Source organism: Phaethon aethereus (assembly GCF_964289735.1).
Source record: "Phaethon aethereus genome assembly, chromosome: 5".
NCBI classification, from domain to species: Eukaryota; Metazoa; Chordata; class Aves; order Phaethontiformes; family Phaethontidae; genus Phaethon; species Phaethon aethereus.
Genome location: NC_138579.1, coordinates 71,112,557 through 71,130,489, shown reverse-complemented (window position 1 = coordinate 71,130,489; position 17,933 = coordinate 71,112,557). Strand labels below are relative to the sequence as shown.

General features: G+C 45.6%; 1 protein-coding gene across 1 annotated transcript in view; it reads left to right on the top strand.

Annotated features, from left to right (window-relative positions):
• PLCB2 (phospholipase C beta 2) overlaps window positions 1–17,933 on the top strand; it is a gene marked incomplete at both ends in the record, with an annotated part of 45,684 nt that overhangs the window by 9,840 nt on the left and 17,911 nt on the right. The window contains 12 exons of the mRNA XM_082000061.1: window positions 5,832–5,972; window positions 6,733–6,812; window positions 7,417–7,470; window positions 10,366–10,441; window positions 11,042–11,142; window positions 11,833–11,999; window positions 12,198–12,344; window positions 12,655–12,812; window positions 14,761–14,843; window positions 15,240–15,324; window positions 16,735–16,906; window positions 17,779–17,876. Of these exons, the coding sequence (XP_081856187.1) occupies window positions 5,832–5,972; window positions 6,733–6,812; window positions 7,417–7,470; window positions 10,366–10,441; window positions 11,042–11,142; window positions 11,833–11,999; window positions 12,198–12,344; window positions 12,655–12,812; window positions 14,761–14,843; window positions 15,240–15,324; window positions 16,735–16,906; window positions 17,779–17,876 (1,362 nt within the window). The remainder of the gene's footprint in view (window positions 1–5,831; window positions 5,973–6,732; window positions 6,813–7,416; window positions 7,471–10,365; window positions 10,442–11,041; window positions 11,143–11,832; window positions 12,000–12,197; window positions 12,345–12,654; window positions 12,813–14,760; window positions 14,844–15,239; window positions 15,325–16,734; window positions 16,907–17,778; window positions 17,877–17,933) is intronic.

Sequence of the window (17,933 nt, the reverse complement as noted above, 5' to 3'; positions counted from 1 at the left end):
AGCATGTAGTTAAATGCACTAGGCTGGCTCCTTGTCCACCCTTCTCTCTTGGGATTATGGGAGGTCTTGTGTGGGCACTGAAATGGCCATTGAACCAAAATGGTGGGAGAGATGTGCCATCCAGTCCTGGAATTTGTCATTTACACGTGGCTGTACTATCTGCAATGCTTCTGCAGGGCTTGCTTAAAGCCCTCAGTTGTGTATTCAGTCAGCTTTCCTGAGAACGGAGATTGCTTAAAGGAATGCAGAAAGCGGTGAAAATTTCTTAACCTGAGTCACCACACCCTCCACATAGGGCAGCTACGTCTGGTGCGTCATCACAGAAAGGTATAAATATGAAAAACTGGTATGACGGAGCGAACAAAGATCTGCTAGAGGTGAAGGGTGGAAGAACGAAAAAGGCTGCTGTCTCCATTGTTACAGAGTGGTGGGTTGGCATGGTTGTGGGATATAACTGCTGAAATTAATTCAAATGGTTACTTGTTTCATTGGCTAAAAGTGGAGAAGGAGGTAATGGGTGGTATTTAAGGCAAGGGGAACAAGACCACAGCTGTTGGAAGAGCTTTCGATAGTTCCCGTAAAAAGCCAAGCATCCTTTTCCCCTCCTCTCCCCTTCCTTGCAAGTGATGCCATAGTAAACCCACAGCCTCTGTGAGGCAAAGCTTCTGATCTGCTTTTCCTACTGAATCGTGGCTGAAGGAATTTACAGGGAAGGAAAGCACATTGCTGCGAGCGTGTGCACTATCGCTTTCCTCTGCAAGGTGCCGTGCACTCTGGCTGTGGCTCAAGCTGCTTTTCAGACTGATGCAGGTGAAGTCAGTCTCCCCGCGAACGGTGATTGTACTGTGGATGGGGGGAGTCACCTGCTTTCAGTAACGCTTTCCCGCTGCTGTGAAGCAAGAGGTTTGGGTTTTTTCTTTGTAACCTCCCCATACACAGCAAGAAGAATAACACCAAAGCGCCCATGCAGAAAACCGCTTCTGAAAAGACCTGCTGTCATACACACTCCCTCGCCAGTACAAGTCCCTGCAAGCTGGGAGGCAGGGACTGGTGGGACCCCCTTCCTGACGCTGCAAGTGTTTAGGGAGTAGATGGTCAGCCTGTAGTGCCCAGCAGAGTAAGTGTGGCATTGAAAAAGGGACAAGTCACTCATAGGAGCCACCTCCAAATGAGGAGGGCCACTGCTGTGTGCCCTGAAGGAAACAATTCCTGGAACTGAACCTGCCTGCAGCTGAGGGACAGCCGTGCTCTCCTTGAGCAAAGACTCTCCTCTCTCCCTGCCGCCTCCCGAGCCCTCGAGACCTCCCATGACCTCTTCTGTGCATGTGCAGGTGTCCCCTCCTCACCCCCTTTGCTTTATTTTCTTTGAGAGCTACTCAGTGTTCTGCAGTGTTTTTCTCTGTGGAAATTTTTTTTTGAGAGACAGGGCAGAATGAACTTTGGCGCGTGTTCAAGAGTAATAAAGATAAGAATTAGCAGGGACTTTGAACATAAATGAGACAAGATAAAAAGCTATTGAATGTAGTTCAGCAGTGTGCCGAAGCAGATCAAGATGTTATTTACAATGCAATTCTGTGTTTTCCTTTCAGTAACAAGCAACGATAATGGCTGCTCTGTTTTGTTTTTTCTGATGCACCAAGACCCCAGAACACTGGCAGAGAATGTAATAATTAGGACCAAAATACATGATGTTTTAGGCCAGACTGCTGGGCTGTCGGCTTCATCTTGGGTTTTGTTTAGACATTTCAGCAGGCATTGGCTTTGAAACAAGCATCATTTTTCATAAAAAACTAAGTTATATTTTCTGACTGTCATGATTATAAAACAGTTTCATCCTCCATACACATTTTGTTGTCACTGAACCCAGAGATGCGGACTCTGAACTGAACATGTACAAGGGAGAAAATTATACCAAGGTATTTCACCCATCATATTTTGAGATGATAAAGTAGGAACAAGTAGTGTTGGGAACCACCGATGCAGGGAAGCGCTCACGTTGCGCTCGGGCCTGAGCCGTGGCCTATAACGTGTTGTGGGTAGTCAGTCGTTCCGCTGCATCGCAGGGGGATTGAGCAGCATCTCAGTGCTGTGCTGTGGATTCAGCAATGGGCGCGAGCAAGGGCGGAACTACACGATGTCTGACGTTCAGGCCTCCAAATGAACGAGTGATCAGAAGAAGCCATATGGAGACAAACTGATACATGCGCATGCAAGAGAAAAGTGGGTAGCGGCCTGTGGCTTGCAAAGGATTTATAAATAGTGGAGCAGGGGCCAAGCAAGGAAACAGTCACACCTGAATAATGGCCTTTTGCCATGCTCGGCCCTTTTTCTGCCTCTTCCATCTTTCCACTGTGCAAGCGCTTAGACCACAGGGACAGAAGTTACTGAGGGTGCACAGTCTGCATCTCTCCCTTGCAGTCTGTTCCTGCTCAGTTCCAGAATGCTATGGGTTATTTTGTGCCATGTGAATCTGTGTGCTGCTGCATTTTCCAGTTCCTTTAGATAGGACAGCAATGAGAGCCAAGGGTGCTTCATCTGCGTAGTTTTTTTCCTGGCTCGCTGAGCTGCTTAGCGCGGAGGCAGGCTGGCCCCCGCGGCGCAGGCGGTGGCAGGACAGCCCTCCCCGCTTCGCAGCGATCGGTCTTGTCGCTGAATCCTGTGATGGAGCAGTGCTGCTAACAAGGACGTGAGCATTACTTGCAGAGGCAAGTGCCAAAGGCATTTGAATAATCCTGGTGTTCCATTTCCCTTCTGGCAACCAAACAGGACCTTTCTTCTCCAAAAGAGAAGACTTGCTGTCAAGTCCTGTCTTCTAATACCACAAGCACTGCATCATATAGCACGTTTCATGAGATACCGCATTGTCAGGGTGCAGCGAGTGCGTGCAGCTGTGGCAGATCCCAGCTATGTCCCGTTTCAGGTAGAGAAAGGACTGTCTCTCTCTTGCATTAGGCATGGCTCTTTGTTTATATTTGCATGAGAATTTGCTTGTCTCTGGACTATGAATCTGGTTTGTACAGATGAGGATTTTAGGGAAATCAAGAGGATGGGAAGTGAAATGCAAGCTGAATTTCAGCCACTCTGCTGGCGGGTTGCTTTCCGTTTGTTTTTTGGTTTTTTTAAGTGGATTTGCTAAGCAGGTTTCCTTTCTGATTTGCATGGCTAATAAGGTTGTCCTGCTTTTCATGTAGCAATTCCTCTTTTTCCTTTATGGTCACCTGCACCATGACACGAAGTAGTTACGTAGTGAAGCTGCAGTACGAGGTGCTAAAGGAGTTACAGGTTATGAAAGAGCCAAGGCGTGGCATCAGGGTCGGTGCTCTTGGACACAGTCTCTGGTCCTCTCCCACCATCTTCATTCAGTGGACTTACCCCATGAGGGAGCTAATCCCCCTGTAAAGTAGGCAGCACAAAGTAAGCGGTTACATCATGCTTAAGGGAAGTCGGTCGCTGGGAGAATATGACCCAATTTAGATCCCTAACAGGATCGTCCTTTTCTCTCCCTGCTGCAGTTTGCTTCTCATAAAATGAAGCTGTCAACTTCACCGAAGTGATAGGAGGTTCGCAAGTTGCCTGATAAAGGGCTTGGCATATAAAAAGCTGCACAGGCTAGGGCTAACCGCGAACACCAGCTTTGAGGAGGTGGTCAGCTCTCGGGCCGTCTCCGCACGCGGCATGTGTCAGGCTGGTCTGGCACGCACAGCGAGATAAAGGCAGAAGCTCTGGTGCGGCGTTCAGCTTGCGAGGGACGCGGCGTGAGGCGAGGCGGCGGCCGCCGGGCTGAGCAGCGCCAGCGGGCAGGGGAGGAAGGGCTGGGAGGAGCCGGTTTGTAACAAATACAGGAAATGAGTTCAGCACAAACCACAAGTTCTCTATTGTCTTAGCTTCGTATAATTTACAACGCTAGAGGTAAGGAAGCTGAACAAATGCCAGTGGGTTTGCAAGATGAAGTTAAACTTGGAGTTAAAATCCTAACGCTTTGACGCTTCTAATAGAAAGTTAAGCTCCATCGGGAAGTCGCTAAGAGCGCGGGAAGGAGGTGTGGGCATGTGGGTGCTGTTCACTTCTGCAAAGGAAAATTGCTCACAGAGCAAGAATGAGGCGTTTTAGAAATTCCCTTACTATTAGAAAATAGGCAAATCTGGGTGGATGACTGCTTTCCCCCTTCTCCAAACGCTCTTGGGTTATACAGGTTTCAGAGTTATCCCTGCGGAGAGTCGCTTTTATGAAGCGAGACAGCAGTCAGATGATCCTGAATTATAATCCAGGCCATCCTGTTTTTCCTAAAGCTACCTGTTTGCTACAGATGTATGAAAATTGCAAATGCTCCAGAAACTTGGAAAAATGCAGTGGAATAAATCTGCAGAGTTCCTTATAAAATACATATGCAGCTCTGTGTGTGACATGGTGCAGATGCAGAAGAATGTCTGAAGCTGAGCTGTTTCAGAGTTTCTGCTCTTACAGTCCAAATGTAAAGAGAAAATGCTGTGGCAGAAGTGGAATTGCTTCCATTTGAATCACAGTGTGATGTAAACAGATGGTTGCATATAGGGGTTTATAGTTGGTTTGGTCTAAATTGAGGTCCATGGAAGCCTAAAGTTGGGAAATTCGCTTTCTTCAACTTGGAAAGATTCAGACATTGTCCAGTTGGTAGCAGCTTAACAAGCCACTAAATATGAGCTGAACTGCAGCAACTGATTTAGTACGTGCTCTAAGTTTATGGCAAACACAAAGGTAAAGCCATTTAGCTAAAACCTGTCTTACTGAAGTTAATGTGATACCTAATGTGTTAAGGTGTTACTGATGTTTTAACTTGTTGAAATGCAGTAACTCGGCCACGTGTCTGACTGTGCGTATGTGCATACAGTGAGAGCTCAGATTCCAGCTCCTGCTAAGCTTCCGAGTCTGACCTGCTCTGCTGACAATCCCTGATCATGAATTTTACCCTTAGTTTCTGAAGGAGCAGGTGCTCTGACAGCCTCCCTGTTTGCTTTGATACGGGTTTATCCTGCACTTTGGATAATGAATTGCTGTGCTTTATTCTAGGACATGGAAATTGTATCCTTTCATTATAAACAGTGACCATCAGTACAACTCCAGAATATTTTGGCTTAGTGACACCTTATGTAGGAATGCATAAAATGCTAAATAATTTAAAGGGATTCTATAAATACTTTCATATGGTGATGAAATCCCAGTATGACTAATCGGATGAGCCTTATACTTAACAGAACAAATCTCTGGTGAGCCATCGCTGTAGAATACTGCAATTGCTATGGAAAAAAACACTTCTAGCAGCTGACAACTGCAGAAAATGTGATGTGGAGGGAGAGAACGCACCTCTCCAGTGACCAGGTCTAAAGGTGGTAGACCTTCCAGGTCCCAAACAGCGTCTTCCTTGTGGTGAAGGGAGGTTACAGCAAAAGGTATCCCACTAATCTAAAAGACTTTCTTAGCGTGTGTTTTGACAAATGGCTGTCTGCCATAACCTGGTTATGCACCTCTGGTATGAGGCGGCCAAATAACTCCTCTGCTTGTCTGCAAGTTCAGGATGAAGCTTCAGAAGGAATTTCTTTAAGAATAGTCTCCAACTTTTACTTTTTCAGACCAAAACACCATGTTTGTGCAGTGATGTTAGTCACAATGTTTTGTTCCATGGAGGATCCAGAATAAAAGTGAAAAATAAGGAAAGGAACATTACATTAAACAATTTTGCAACCCTTGAAAAGCTTGTTGTGAATGTGAGTCAATGTTTGGATTGGGTCCTGTTTTTTTCAGGTGCAATTTGCCTCATTCTCCGTTCATCCCCATCTGTTCTGTTTCTTTTGCAGTGCCAGAAGCTCCGAGAGGTTTTTAACTTGGATTACCCTCACAGCACCTTCCTGCTTAAGACTCTGACTATTGTATCTGGCCCAGACATGGTTGACCTCACTTTCCATAACTTTGTATCCTACAAGGAGAATGTCGGCAAGGTATTGGGTCCTGAGGGCAAGGAAGCACTGGGAAACACTAGGGATTGGGGCATTAAGTGGGGAGCAGGAAAGGAGAGGGGAAGACAGGGAACCTAAACGCTGTCCATGTTACTGGCAAGGTTATAAACAAACAGGTTTATGTTCCAGTAAGGTGTAGTACATCCACAGTTCTAGAAACTTCCACCCTGAGTGGAGAAAGATTAGCAGAAGAAATTTAGTATATCATTTTTGTCCTTCATGTGCTTTGTATGGATAAACAGACAGCTGAGAAAACTCAGTGGAAAGGTTTCAGCTGCTAATATATATAGGTGATAGGAAGGTGATATAGCCAAGCCCAGGGCACAGTTGTTAGGATCTGGAGCGCAGAAGTATCGGGACAGGCCTTTTTACCAAGGTGTGTAGTGACAGGACAAGGGGTAACAGTTTTAAACTGAAAAAGGGGAGACTTGGAGTGGACAGAAGGAAGAAATTTTTAACTGTGGGGGTGGTGAGGCACTGGAACAGGTTGCTTAGAGAAGCTGTGGGTGCCCCATTGCTGGAAGTGTTCAAGGCCAGGCTGGATGGGGCTTTGAGCAACGTGGTCTAGTGAAAGATGTCCCTGCCCATGGCAGGGAGGTTGGACTAGGTGATCTTTAAAAGTCCCTTCAAACCCAAATCGTTCTATGGTTCTGTGCCTTTTCCATGTTTGTTGCTGTGTATTTCTTGGTGCAGTTCCATAATGCCCACTGCCTCTGCCTTGTGTGTGTGTGTTCGTTCCCAGAGCTGGGCTGAGGATATTATGGCCATCGTTCGGAATCCCCTCACATACAACGCTTCTCGGTACACCTTCCTAGAGAAAATGTAAGTGATTTCTGACAAACGCTGTTCTCTGAAACATTTGTGTACTTCCCTTTCTGTCTGTACTAGAAAGAAAAGGCTTCTTAGCATCCAGGTCCTTTGGCAGCTTCCAAAACAAGTCCTGTGTCAGCTCAGGAGCCCCAAGGCACAGGTAGTTGGGCCATATGTTGCATGACAACTGACTGGCACAGAAGTGCTTGAACTAGTCAAACACACACGTGGTATTAGATAAACTGAAATTCTGAGTCTTCCGATGCAGTCACAGCACTCACCCCCACAAAGTGCTGCCTCTTTTTCTCTGTTCTGTAATACTGTTTGGTTGGCAACCTGGGATCACTGAGGAACACTAAATAATAGGAGATATCTCATATCTGTATCTTATGTTTTAGAGGAATCTTTCTGATATCTAAGCTCTTATAATTTGCCTGTTTCTCCTTCCCAAGAAACAGGAACAGGTTGTCTGAGGTTAAGCTGACGGCCTGCAGGACCCTGGTTTTCAGTCAACTTTTCAATTGTTTTCCCAATTGCGTACTTTTTCTTTCTCCTTACTTAATAGGACCTCTAAGATTGTACGAGTCCATTTTCATAATCTTGGGGTTTTTTTCAGCCTGGTGAAGCTGAAGATGCAGCTTAATGCAGAGGGGAAGATTCCTGTCAGGAAGTGAGTATGCATATTTGTTTTATTGTGTGTTCAGTCAGGCTAAAGGCAGAGCAGCTGGTAAGAGGAGGGTTGCCCAATGGCTTCAGCTGCCTGCTCTTTCTGCATCTAAGAGGTAGAGAGCATTCACTCTGGATTCAGGCCATGAAAAGACTCCAGCTGCACCTAGGTTCCTCCCAAAGAAGGGCCTGGGACATAATTTGAGTCTGGAAAGGAGACTTTTTGTGACTTTTATCTACAGCAAGAAATTGCCTTAAACATCCATGGATTTCATTTCCTGGCTGTTGCCAAGAAATAATCGACAAAATGAAGCAACTTCGGTAAAATCCGATCACAGATTGTTTTGCAAACCTGAGTTGAAAGGTGGATGAGGCATAGGACTCATTTTTCCTTTCCTAGCAGGAGTTCTGTGTTTGGAGAACTTTTTGCTTGACTCCCCAGCTAGCCTGAAATAGGGGTCCATTGCTTTCGCTTGCCTCCTTTCTTCATGTGTGACTGCTACAGCTGTTCTCCACTGGTGTAATTCCGCTGCCCTCAGTCTTTACTCTGGATGTGCATGAAAGAGAAACAGCCTTTGAGGGCACACCTCTGGGCCAATGTTATTGCTGGTTCAAGTACAGAACAGTGGAGATTTGTACTTCGCTGTCCCCAGGATTGGCTTTGTGCATCAGGATAGGACTGCCATTAGACTAAGTCAAGGCTGTTTTGCTGAAGCAAAGACCAGCCTACTACTTCTTCCCTGCACTGCATGGCATAAATCTAGAATTGATTCTGTGCCACTCAGTGTCTTCCCTAGTAAAATCCACGGCTGATCCTATGGCTCCTCCATTTGATTCCACTCATGAATGAGTGACAAAAGGCTGCGCTGCCATGTTGGATTCCCTTTTGTGTGCATAAATTATCTTCTATTTTAAGAATAAGGACCTGCTGATAGTGCATTTGTGGGTATTCACTGAGAAGTTTTGAACCACTCTGCTTCTAGGTTTGTGCTGTGTTACAGCATCACAAGAGGCAAGCGCTAATCACCCGTAATAAATACGCTACCTACTGCTTATCATGTTGCATAACGATTCTAGATTAAGTCTATGCTGGCTAAATGGGCTCCTGGGTGGTTGATCATTATTCAACAATAAACATTTTTTGTTGTTTGTTTTCTAAACCACCAACCAGTAGAATTTCATTCTGTCAGAAACCAGTGTATTCATCAAAGAGCTTTTAAAAATGTAGGGGTCTGTAATGAATAACTCACACTAGGGAAGAGTACTTTGAATTGATCTTTAAAACGCAAGCCAGGTAGCATTATTGCAGAGAGAAAACAGCTTATTCTTCTTAAATAAGCTAGAAAAAATATCTGGTACAGGCTGTACCTCTCTTTAATGCCCTGGTCTGTCTTCCTTGCAGAGTGGTAAAAATGCTACCACTTTTTACTACATAAAGCATTAGACCATTAAACAGTCCAGATTGAGCCAGATTTGTAAAAAAATATTCAGTATCTCCAGGTGCAGGTATATGTAAGGCTTTCAAAACTCCATGTCTGAATCCTTCTGAAAATTCCACTGAGCATCTGCCTTTCTCTTTAGAAATTTAAATCCCTTTTGAATCATAACAAGGGTGCTGCAATTTTTGCCTTGCAAAGGGCAGCTTGGGAACTGATATGCACTGAGTTTGCATAAGCCTGCTGCAGCTCCCGCTGAACACTATTCCATCTGTCAACACCTTTGGCACCTTTTGTTCCCCTTTCTGGCTGTGAGCACCTGTGATGCCAGGAGCTTAGCAGACCTGATATCTAAATTTATCCACAGAGGAGACCTTATTGCTGCTGACTGGGATATTCTGAAAGTAGGGAGTGTTCAGCTATTGCTACTATTCCATAGTGCAGCAAAGGGGCTGCTTTAAGCTGAAGGCTTGACCAAGTGAATTCTGCCCTGCAGACCAGTACCCAGCTTTCCAAATTGGAGGTGAGCTTTGGTTTCTGCAGCGGCAGACTCTGTACCTCCACCATGTAGTATACCAGCTTCTTTGCCTGTATAATGAGTTTGTTCCTTGAATTCATGGAAAGCCTTTGGTTCCAGAAAATTTTGCCTGCTTTCAAAGCATCAACATATTTGTTTGCTTTGTTGGAATGTTGTCATGACTACAAAGTTATTCCTTGCTAATGCCAGCTACCACGTGGGACAACGTCTTGAAGGGAAGTGTGTCCTGGGGAATTTGTGGCACAAGGCCTGCTACCACAGGGGGCACCTCCAAGAGGGGCAGGGAAGGACAGTGAAGAGGGATTCTGAGAGTAAGCTGATGCGGTTTAGTGATGGGGCTCTTACAGAGTCTGTAGCAGAAATATAGAACCACACAGTAGTTTGGGTGGGAAGGGACCTTCAAAGCTCATCTAGTCCAACTCCCTGCCATGAGCAGGGACATCTTCAACTCGAGCAGGTTCCTCAGAGCCCCGTCCAACCTGACCTGGGATGTTTCCAGGGATGGGGCATCTACCACCTCTCTGGGCAACCTGGGCCAGGGTTTCACCACCCTCGGTGGGAAAAATTTCTTTCTTACATCTAGTCTAAATCTACCCTCATTTAGTTTAAAACCATTACCCCTTGTCTTATTGCAACAGGCCCTGATAAAATGTCTGTCCCCATCTTTCTTATAAGCCTCCTTTAAGTATTAAGACAGGGGTCAAAAAATCCACTGTAGTTATAAGACCTGGTACATCAGTTACTCGCCTGGAGAAACAGTGTCTTTTTTTCGTCTGTTTCATGTTTACAGTCTTCCTGTCAGTCTCCCTTGCTGTGCATTTTGAGTGTCTGGCACTCTGGCTGCAGCTCCCAGCCACCCAAGCCCAGGCTTTCTGACTTCACTCCTGCTGCACTGTGGTGATTTCTTTTTTCCCTGTCTGGTCAGTATTTTTCAGATGTTTCCCGCAGACAGGAAGAGGGTGGAAGCAGCATTAAGTGCTTGTCATCTTCCAAAGGGCAAGGTAAGGGTTTCACTAGGTAGCCAAAGGTCTAGCTAGTTTTAGAATAATCTTTTTGCCTACACTGACTGTGATGCCTTGACTATGAAAAAATCATCAGCCCAGATGCTCTTAGTTGCTGCGAAACCTTTTCCTTACCATTAGCTGCCGTGCCCTACCTGCAAGCCTGCTAGAGTCAGTGCTTACTGTTTGTATTGCAGTAATGCTTGTGACTCCATCACTTGCAGTATGTGGCACAAGAAGCAGCACCTTCCCTTCCACCTGTTTCACTGTCTGCTCTTTGAAGCAACAAATCTGACAATCTTGGCGCTTCTACCAACCCGCAGAGTACAATCCAGGCCTCTGACAGCTCCTACCACTGCATCAAGGTTTAGCTTTATATCATCACACACCAGGTACTGAGGGACAGTTTAAGTAACTGTCTGTTCTGAAATAGGGCATTATGGTGCTTCTCCACTCCATCTGTCCTTTCCTCAACACCTTGCCAGATGTTCCAGTTGCTTACTTGTGTTGCCACAAACAAATGCTGGACTGTGGGTGTTAATGGAGAGGTGGGATCCGTCATGGGTTTGCGATACTGACGTGTTTTTATTGCCTTCTCAGAATGATGCCATCAACCCAGAGGACTTCCCTGAGACCGTGTACAAAACTTTCCTCATGAATCTGTGTCCACGGCCTGAGATTGATGAGATATTTACCTCACAGTAAGCTTCCCTCAAGTCACAGCAGAGAACTTGATCTCTTGTGGAAAAAGATAAGCAAAAAGGAGGGTTGAGGGGATTTTATGCTATGTGGTTTGTCTGGTCTCAAGCCTTAGAAGGGCGGGAAGCCACGTCACAAAACAGTGCTAATGCACTTAACACTTTCACTCACAGCCTGAATAAAAAGGATGAGACCTCACTGTGCTGCATGGCCTCTTAACTGTCTCCATCAGAAGGGTTGATTTCAGGTCAATACTAGATCATGCAAATGTGATACTGCTTGTGGCTAGCCCCACACAAGGCCATGTACAGCGTGAGAACCATAGATCCTCACAAATAGACAGTGACTTTTTTTTCAAGTGGCTAAATCTGTGACTTCTTAAATGAACTTGATTTCATAGGGCAAGCAATTCAGTGTGCTCTGAAATTTAGAGTTCGAGTCAGAGGCTCAAAATATGCTTTGTGCTCCCCTCAGCACAACCTCTTCACAGTATTGAATTAGTGAGGAAGAAGACAGACCACAGTGGGAAGCATCATTTACAGGAAGAAATGTAGAGAAAACAGAAATTTGTGGGCCGAGGGAGGCGGACACCCATTGCTAACCTGAGGGAGGACCAACCTCTCTTTTGTGAAAAGGTTTTGTGGGTAATGCACAGGCCTCACCTCTGCTCCTCTGTCATTCTCTCACCTTAGCCATTTAAAAGCAAAGCCCTACATGACCAAAGAGCACTTGGCAAAGTTTATCAACAAGAAGCAGCGAGACTCTCGCCTCAATGACATTCTTTTCCCACCAGCCAAGCCCGAGCAGGTGCAGAGCCTGATAGAGAAGTATGAGCCTAGTGGGATTAACATCCAGAGAGGTGAGTCTTGTTCAGCCCAAAAGTCTTGCTATATAGGTAGCATGAAAATAACAGAGGATCTCACACCTTCTGCTGCCCTGACTTTCCCAGGGAAGCAATCGGCCTGATTCTCAGGAGTCCCTGTGTTGCAACGCACCGGCAAGGAGGTGCCAGAACCGTTTTGTCTGGATACTGTTAACAGCTTTGTTTCCCGTGTAGGGCAGTTGTCTCCAGAGGGGATGGTCTGGTTTCTCTGTGGCCCTGAGAACAATGTGATAGCACTGGACAAATTGGTGCTGTACCAGGACATGACCCAGCCGCTCTCACACTACTTCATCAATTCATCACACAACACATATTTAACAGGTATGGGCAGTTCCAGAGTCTGCCTCAGCTCCAGTGCGTATGCACCACCACCCGGGATGGCTGACAATCAGCCGGGCAGGTGTACCTGCCCTGAAGTTTGGAGGGCTGAGGGCTGTAATGCACTCTGAGGGACTTGGTACTTAAATGCTGTGTAAGAAGAAGAAATGTCACCCTGTAACCGAAAACATCTCGTCAGTCTGCCATGTACACCTGCTCAAGGATGGCAGAGAGTTCCGTTGCTCCAGTTTATGCAGAAACTGTCCCATGTGACTAGCTAATGTCGAGCCTCCCTCCTTCTGCTCCCCTCCAGCTGGTCAGTTTTCTGGTATCTCGTCTCCTGAAATGTATCGCCAGACGCTGCTGGCTGGCTGCCGCTGCGTGGAGCTGGATTGCTGGAAGGGCCGTCCCCCAGATGAGGAGCCGATCATCACTCATGGCTTCACCATGACAACTGAGATCCTCTTCAAGGTACAGGAAGAGTTTTCTTCATAGATGCTTTCCCCTGCTTGGTTTTAGTCTGATCTCTCTTTGAGGAGGCTGGCTGAGGGAACTGTCAAATGGATGGGCTGAGGGCAAAGGTGTTTGAGAGGAAAAGATTGATGGCAAGATGACAAGTGAACGAATGTGTCGATAGAAAGAAAGCTAAACAAATATGCAATGGGTTGGAGTTTGTGTATATATTTGGAGTGGGAGGACCAGAAGAGAGGTTGTCACGCGGGCAGTCAGGTAGAAGTGATGGAGAGATGGTTGAGCAGATGTGCCTGCATACATAGGGCTGTGTAGCAAGATGGATGCATGGACAGAAAGTTGCATGAGGATGGTGGATTTATGGATAGATGCACATCAGAGAAACAACAAGATGGCTTTTAGAAAACAAACAGTTAAAATGAGTTTATCTTCTAACTGGTGTACAGCAGGTTTCTGTGGCTTACAGCCTCACACAGTGGTGCTTTGGAGGAATAGGTTTCAATTACTTCCTAATTACATGAGTTTGTGGAACGTGTTCAGTGGAGCAACTGCCCTCTAGCATGCTGGGCAGATGGCTTCCCTGAGGATTCAGCTCCCAGGCTTCAGAAGCACAGTGCAAAGCCTGCTTCTCACTGGGAAACACAGGGCACTTAACCACAGAAGTTACAAACAGCTTGCAGGTTAAAAATCATTGCATCATGCTTATTTTTACTGCAGTCCTTTACACAGCTGCTGCCAACAGGCAAAGGCACTTTAGATTCCTTTTAAAGCTATTTATTCTTATTCCATATCTTCCCTCTAGTTCCCACACTTCACTATTACTAAAATATTTACTGGGGAGTGAACCAACAATCCTTAAGACCAGAGGTATTGTCATATTCAGCAGTGTCAGTAATTTCCCAAATCCTGTAGTACCACTGCTGCTTTTTGCACAGCAGTTTACTACAGATAGGAGAAATAATGACAGCTGTAGCTGCTGTAATTGCAGAGTTCTGCTAAAGCCTGTGACCATACCTCAAGGAAATTATGACCTGTTAATACAGCATGTGCCCAAATTTTAGTTTTACATAATACATAGATCCTTCCCTCCACACCTCTCTCCCTTTTCTACCATTGTCTGTGGCCTTTCAGTAGCTTTTTCTGTAGCTTCTCCTCCTCTGAACCTTGCAGGTTTCTGTGATAGAAGGTCCAAGTGGTTCATGCGGGAGCAGCTGTAGCAGCCTCCCTCAGTGCTAAGATCATGGCTGAACCAGGATTTTTTGAGAATTAGGGAATGGTAATTGCAAAGGAGCAAATGGCAGTCCTTTACCATGTCAATTAGCAGCACCAGAAAAGAAAATAGTGGAAAGTTTGTGGCAGTTTAACAGGGGCTTGGGGAAAATATGATTATTTTTTCTCACATCATTAATGCTGAGAACGTTTCCATGGTATTTGCATTTGAAATGTCAGCACTGCTGGTTACTGAACATTCCAGTTTTCTCTGCTGCTAGACAGAAGGATTTTATAAGCGGTTGAAATGATAGAAAATTGGCCAGGTTCAGAGGTAAGTATAAATAGGGTTTGAAGCAGTTTAATCTGCTGCATACACCTTTCTCTCACTCACACAATTCCAAGTGCACATGGCAGTGGCTTGCCTCTCTGGCAAGACACTTTCACATTCATTTATGTATACACTGTGCTGTGTCACAAAAATAAAAACTCAGATTCTTACATCTTCAGCTTTGTTTTTTATGCAAGCTATTGAGTTTAGCTGCATGTTGTATCCTCTGGAGCTGGAAATGGGGGTGGGTATGAAAAAGACAGCACTTCTTACCTTCTTACTGGGAGAAGTTTAGTTACTCCAGAGCTCCTGGCAATGGTCAGTTTGGAGTCCATTCAGTGGGAGGTAAGCTACATGTCTGTTATTAATGAGTGATGATCTTTTCTCTGACCATTGCCTCTCATTTAGGATGCCATTGAGGCCATTGCAGAAAGTGCTTTTAAAACATCTCTCTACCCTGTCATCCTGTCCTTTGAGAACCATGTGGACTCGTGAGTATCTAGAGATGGGGAGAATTGTGTTCTCTGTTGTCCAGAGCAGAAAGTATACAGGCAAGGCCTGCTGGGTTTTAAGTCAGTGCCTGAGCTGAAATGAAACATCGATTGAGATTTCTGAAGCAACCGGGGGTGGGTCAGAGCTGAAAGATAAGCCATAAGCTGCAGAGCCATAAGCCACAATTGTGCAGCCTTTTAGCCTGGGATGGCAGAGTATGAATAAATGGGAATTGGCCTGGGAAGGGACTTCAAGATCTGCGTAGCTGTCTGAGTGAAGGCAAGAGATGGTTTTCTGGGTAGAGTACATGGATCTTGAGATGGTTGTTCACACTAAGCTCGGGATTTGGGCATCTGTTTTCCTGTTCACTCCTGGTTGATCTCTTTGTTCATTAGGCCCAAGCAGCAGGCGAAGATGGCCGAGTACTGCCGAACTATATTTGGAGATATGCTGCTGACAGAGCCGCTGGAAAAATACCCGGTAAGTGGAAGCCGGGCAAGGAGGCTAGGGGAGAGGTGTCTCTGAAAAAATTGGTCTCTCCTGGTGCTAGGAGATGCTGCAACAGATACAAGGACAGTGAAAGAGAAAACGATGCCATGGACAAATAAGGTCTGGTTCATAAGGGTGAGCAACACAGCAAGTGGATGGAAGACCTCTCAGTCACAGAGGTTTTCCTGAGCACTTGCCTGACTCTGCTCTTATTTAACACTTTGACTTGAGTGCCTTTTGGAAACTGAGCTCTAGGTAGCCAAGTCATACCAGTTATACCAAGGTGAATCAGTGTATTTTTGTACATGGTACTGTTTTGAATCTGTCTGCCAGCACTTGCTTTGGAAAGAAACAGGAACAAGGGCTTAGTAGCATTTCAGGCTCTTCCCACCAATGCTTCTCAGTTCCTGCTTCCAACCTGGAAATATTCCCTTCCAGGCATAGATGGGCAGGTCAGTGACATGCATAGCTTTGTGCTCAGAATAGCTGAGTAAAGCTCTTCATCTATTTGACCCTAGTCTTCAGCTTACTTGTAGAAGCATGTATTTTTGTGGACACAGTGACATCTGTGGTGATCCCCATGCACACTGCTACTTCAGCTGCCTTGCGAATGGACACTGATTTACAAATAATGGGCAGTGCCTGTGTTCTGCAAAGCATGAGGCAGTTCCTTGGGATATGTAGTGGAGAGGGGAGCTGAGACACCTAGCCCAAGCATCCATTTTAAAGCACTGAGATCAAAAGATGAGCTGAAAAGCAGCAGTGAGCAAATCAGCAGTTGCCCACTGTCCAGACCCATGTCCTTGTCCAGGCAATAGGGAGAAACAGGGTGTGTGTCTGGGGAGAAACAGTTCGGGGTATTAGCTAAATTATTAACACGCCTGTTGCTATCTGTACAGGGAGTGTAGGTCTAGAAGCACAGAGTCACACATCCTTGTCTTAAGCCACCTAGTCTGGGATCTTTTTTTCAAATCTGCTGCAGGCAGAGTGTTTAAATATGGCCAGAGTGCTGATCTAGGACTGAGGCTCTGGGATAATGAGACAAGTAGGTGGAATGTGAAAGCCAGAGGTGTATGGATGCCTTCAGGCCATGTAGATGTTTTTTTAGCTGTGGTGCAGGATAGGTGGCTGGGAACAGCCTGGCATTTGCAGGCAGCAGAACATGAGAGGGCTGAGAGGTGCAAAATGCTGGTCCGAAATCAAAAGTGAAGTTTTAGAAAAAATCTGCATAGATTTAGTGGTATATGCCAGCAGATGGAGAAATTAAAGTATACAGTGGACGAGAGGTGTGTCCATGTACCAGTAAGTGGCCAGAGGAATGGTACTGGGAGGGACAGGAGAGATGAGTGTGTGAATTCTGTCTTTGTGATGAAAATTGAGTATGAAGTTTATTTGTTGCAGCTGAAGCCAGGAGTTCCTCTGCCAAGTCCTAAGGATCTCTTGGGGAAAATCTTGATTAAGAACAAAAAGAACCAATCTGTATCTGGGAAGAGGCAGAACTCCTTGAAGAAAGGGAGGAATGTGGAACCAGAAATCATCGAGCATCCAACCCCTATGGATGCTGAAGATAGTGGTATGTCTGAAGGGAAAATGGGACTAGTATAGCTAGATGAGCAAGCCTGGCCCACTGGAGACCTTCCAAATCACCCAATACGAGCTTGAAGCAAGCCAGTACTAGTCATTAATTCAGTTATCTCAAGAAGCAGCATAAGCTCGGAAGAGAAATTAAAGCCTCATAGTATTTTCAAACATTTCATTCCAACCAAAAGTGACAATAAGCTTATGCCCTGCCCAGCAGTCAAGGCTTCTCCCTACTCTGAGGTATATGGCTGCATGAGTTAGTAATTCATTGATACAAACTGGCTTTGTTTGATGGAAGTGTGGATAATTTTTTACTGCATGTAGCTCTCTGATAACGACAAATTCACCATGGCCTGGTTCGTTACCCTGAAGTTTTTGAAGGCTTATAGAACCTTCAGCCCCACTCTGCTCCTTCCTCCAGTCTCAAGGCTGTCACCTCTTGGGCTCAGGGAACCTATGGTTGAACAGTGAATTTTCAGTCCCTGTCATGGTGAGAACACATGAAGTCATATGAAGATGAGGTGACCACCACTACAGAGCTCCTAGAAATGGACAGTTATTCCCATGAATGTTCACGACCTCGGTGGGGAAAACAGCATTGTGACTGTCACATTGTGATTGTCATTGTGATTGGGGTTTGAGGGAAGCCTACAGGAGGAATGATTTGGTCTCTTGAGTGAGCTAGTCCAGAGTGTGCTAGATCGTATTTGGATTTGGCTAGTAAAATTGTATGGTTCTTCCACTTACTGTTCCTGCGTGACTTGATTGTGAGGTTTTGCAGAGCTTTCCATTGCTAGCAATCTGCAATGTCTTGTCTCAGTGTGCTACAGATATGTAATACTGATGTGGGCTCTGTGTGCTTAGTCTGGGCAGGTGATGTGGCTGAAGAGGAACCAGAGGAAGAGGATGAACATCACGGAAACCTTGATGAAGAGGAAATTAAAAAGATGCAGTCAGATGAGGTACTGTCACTGTTGTTTCTGTTCCTTTCCTGTTTTGTTGGGGTTTTTTTCTGGCCT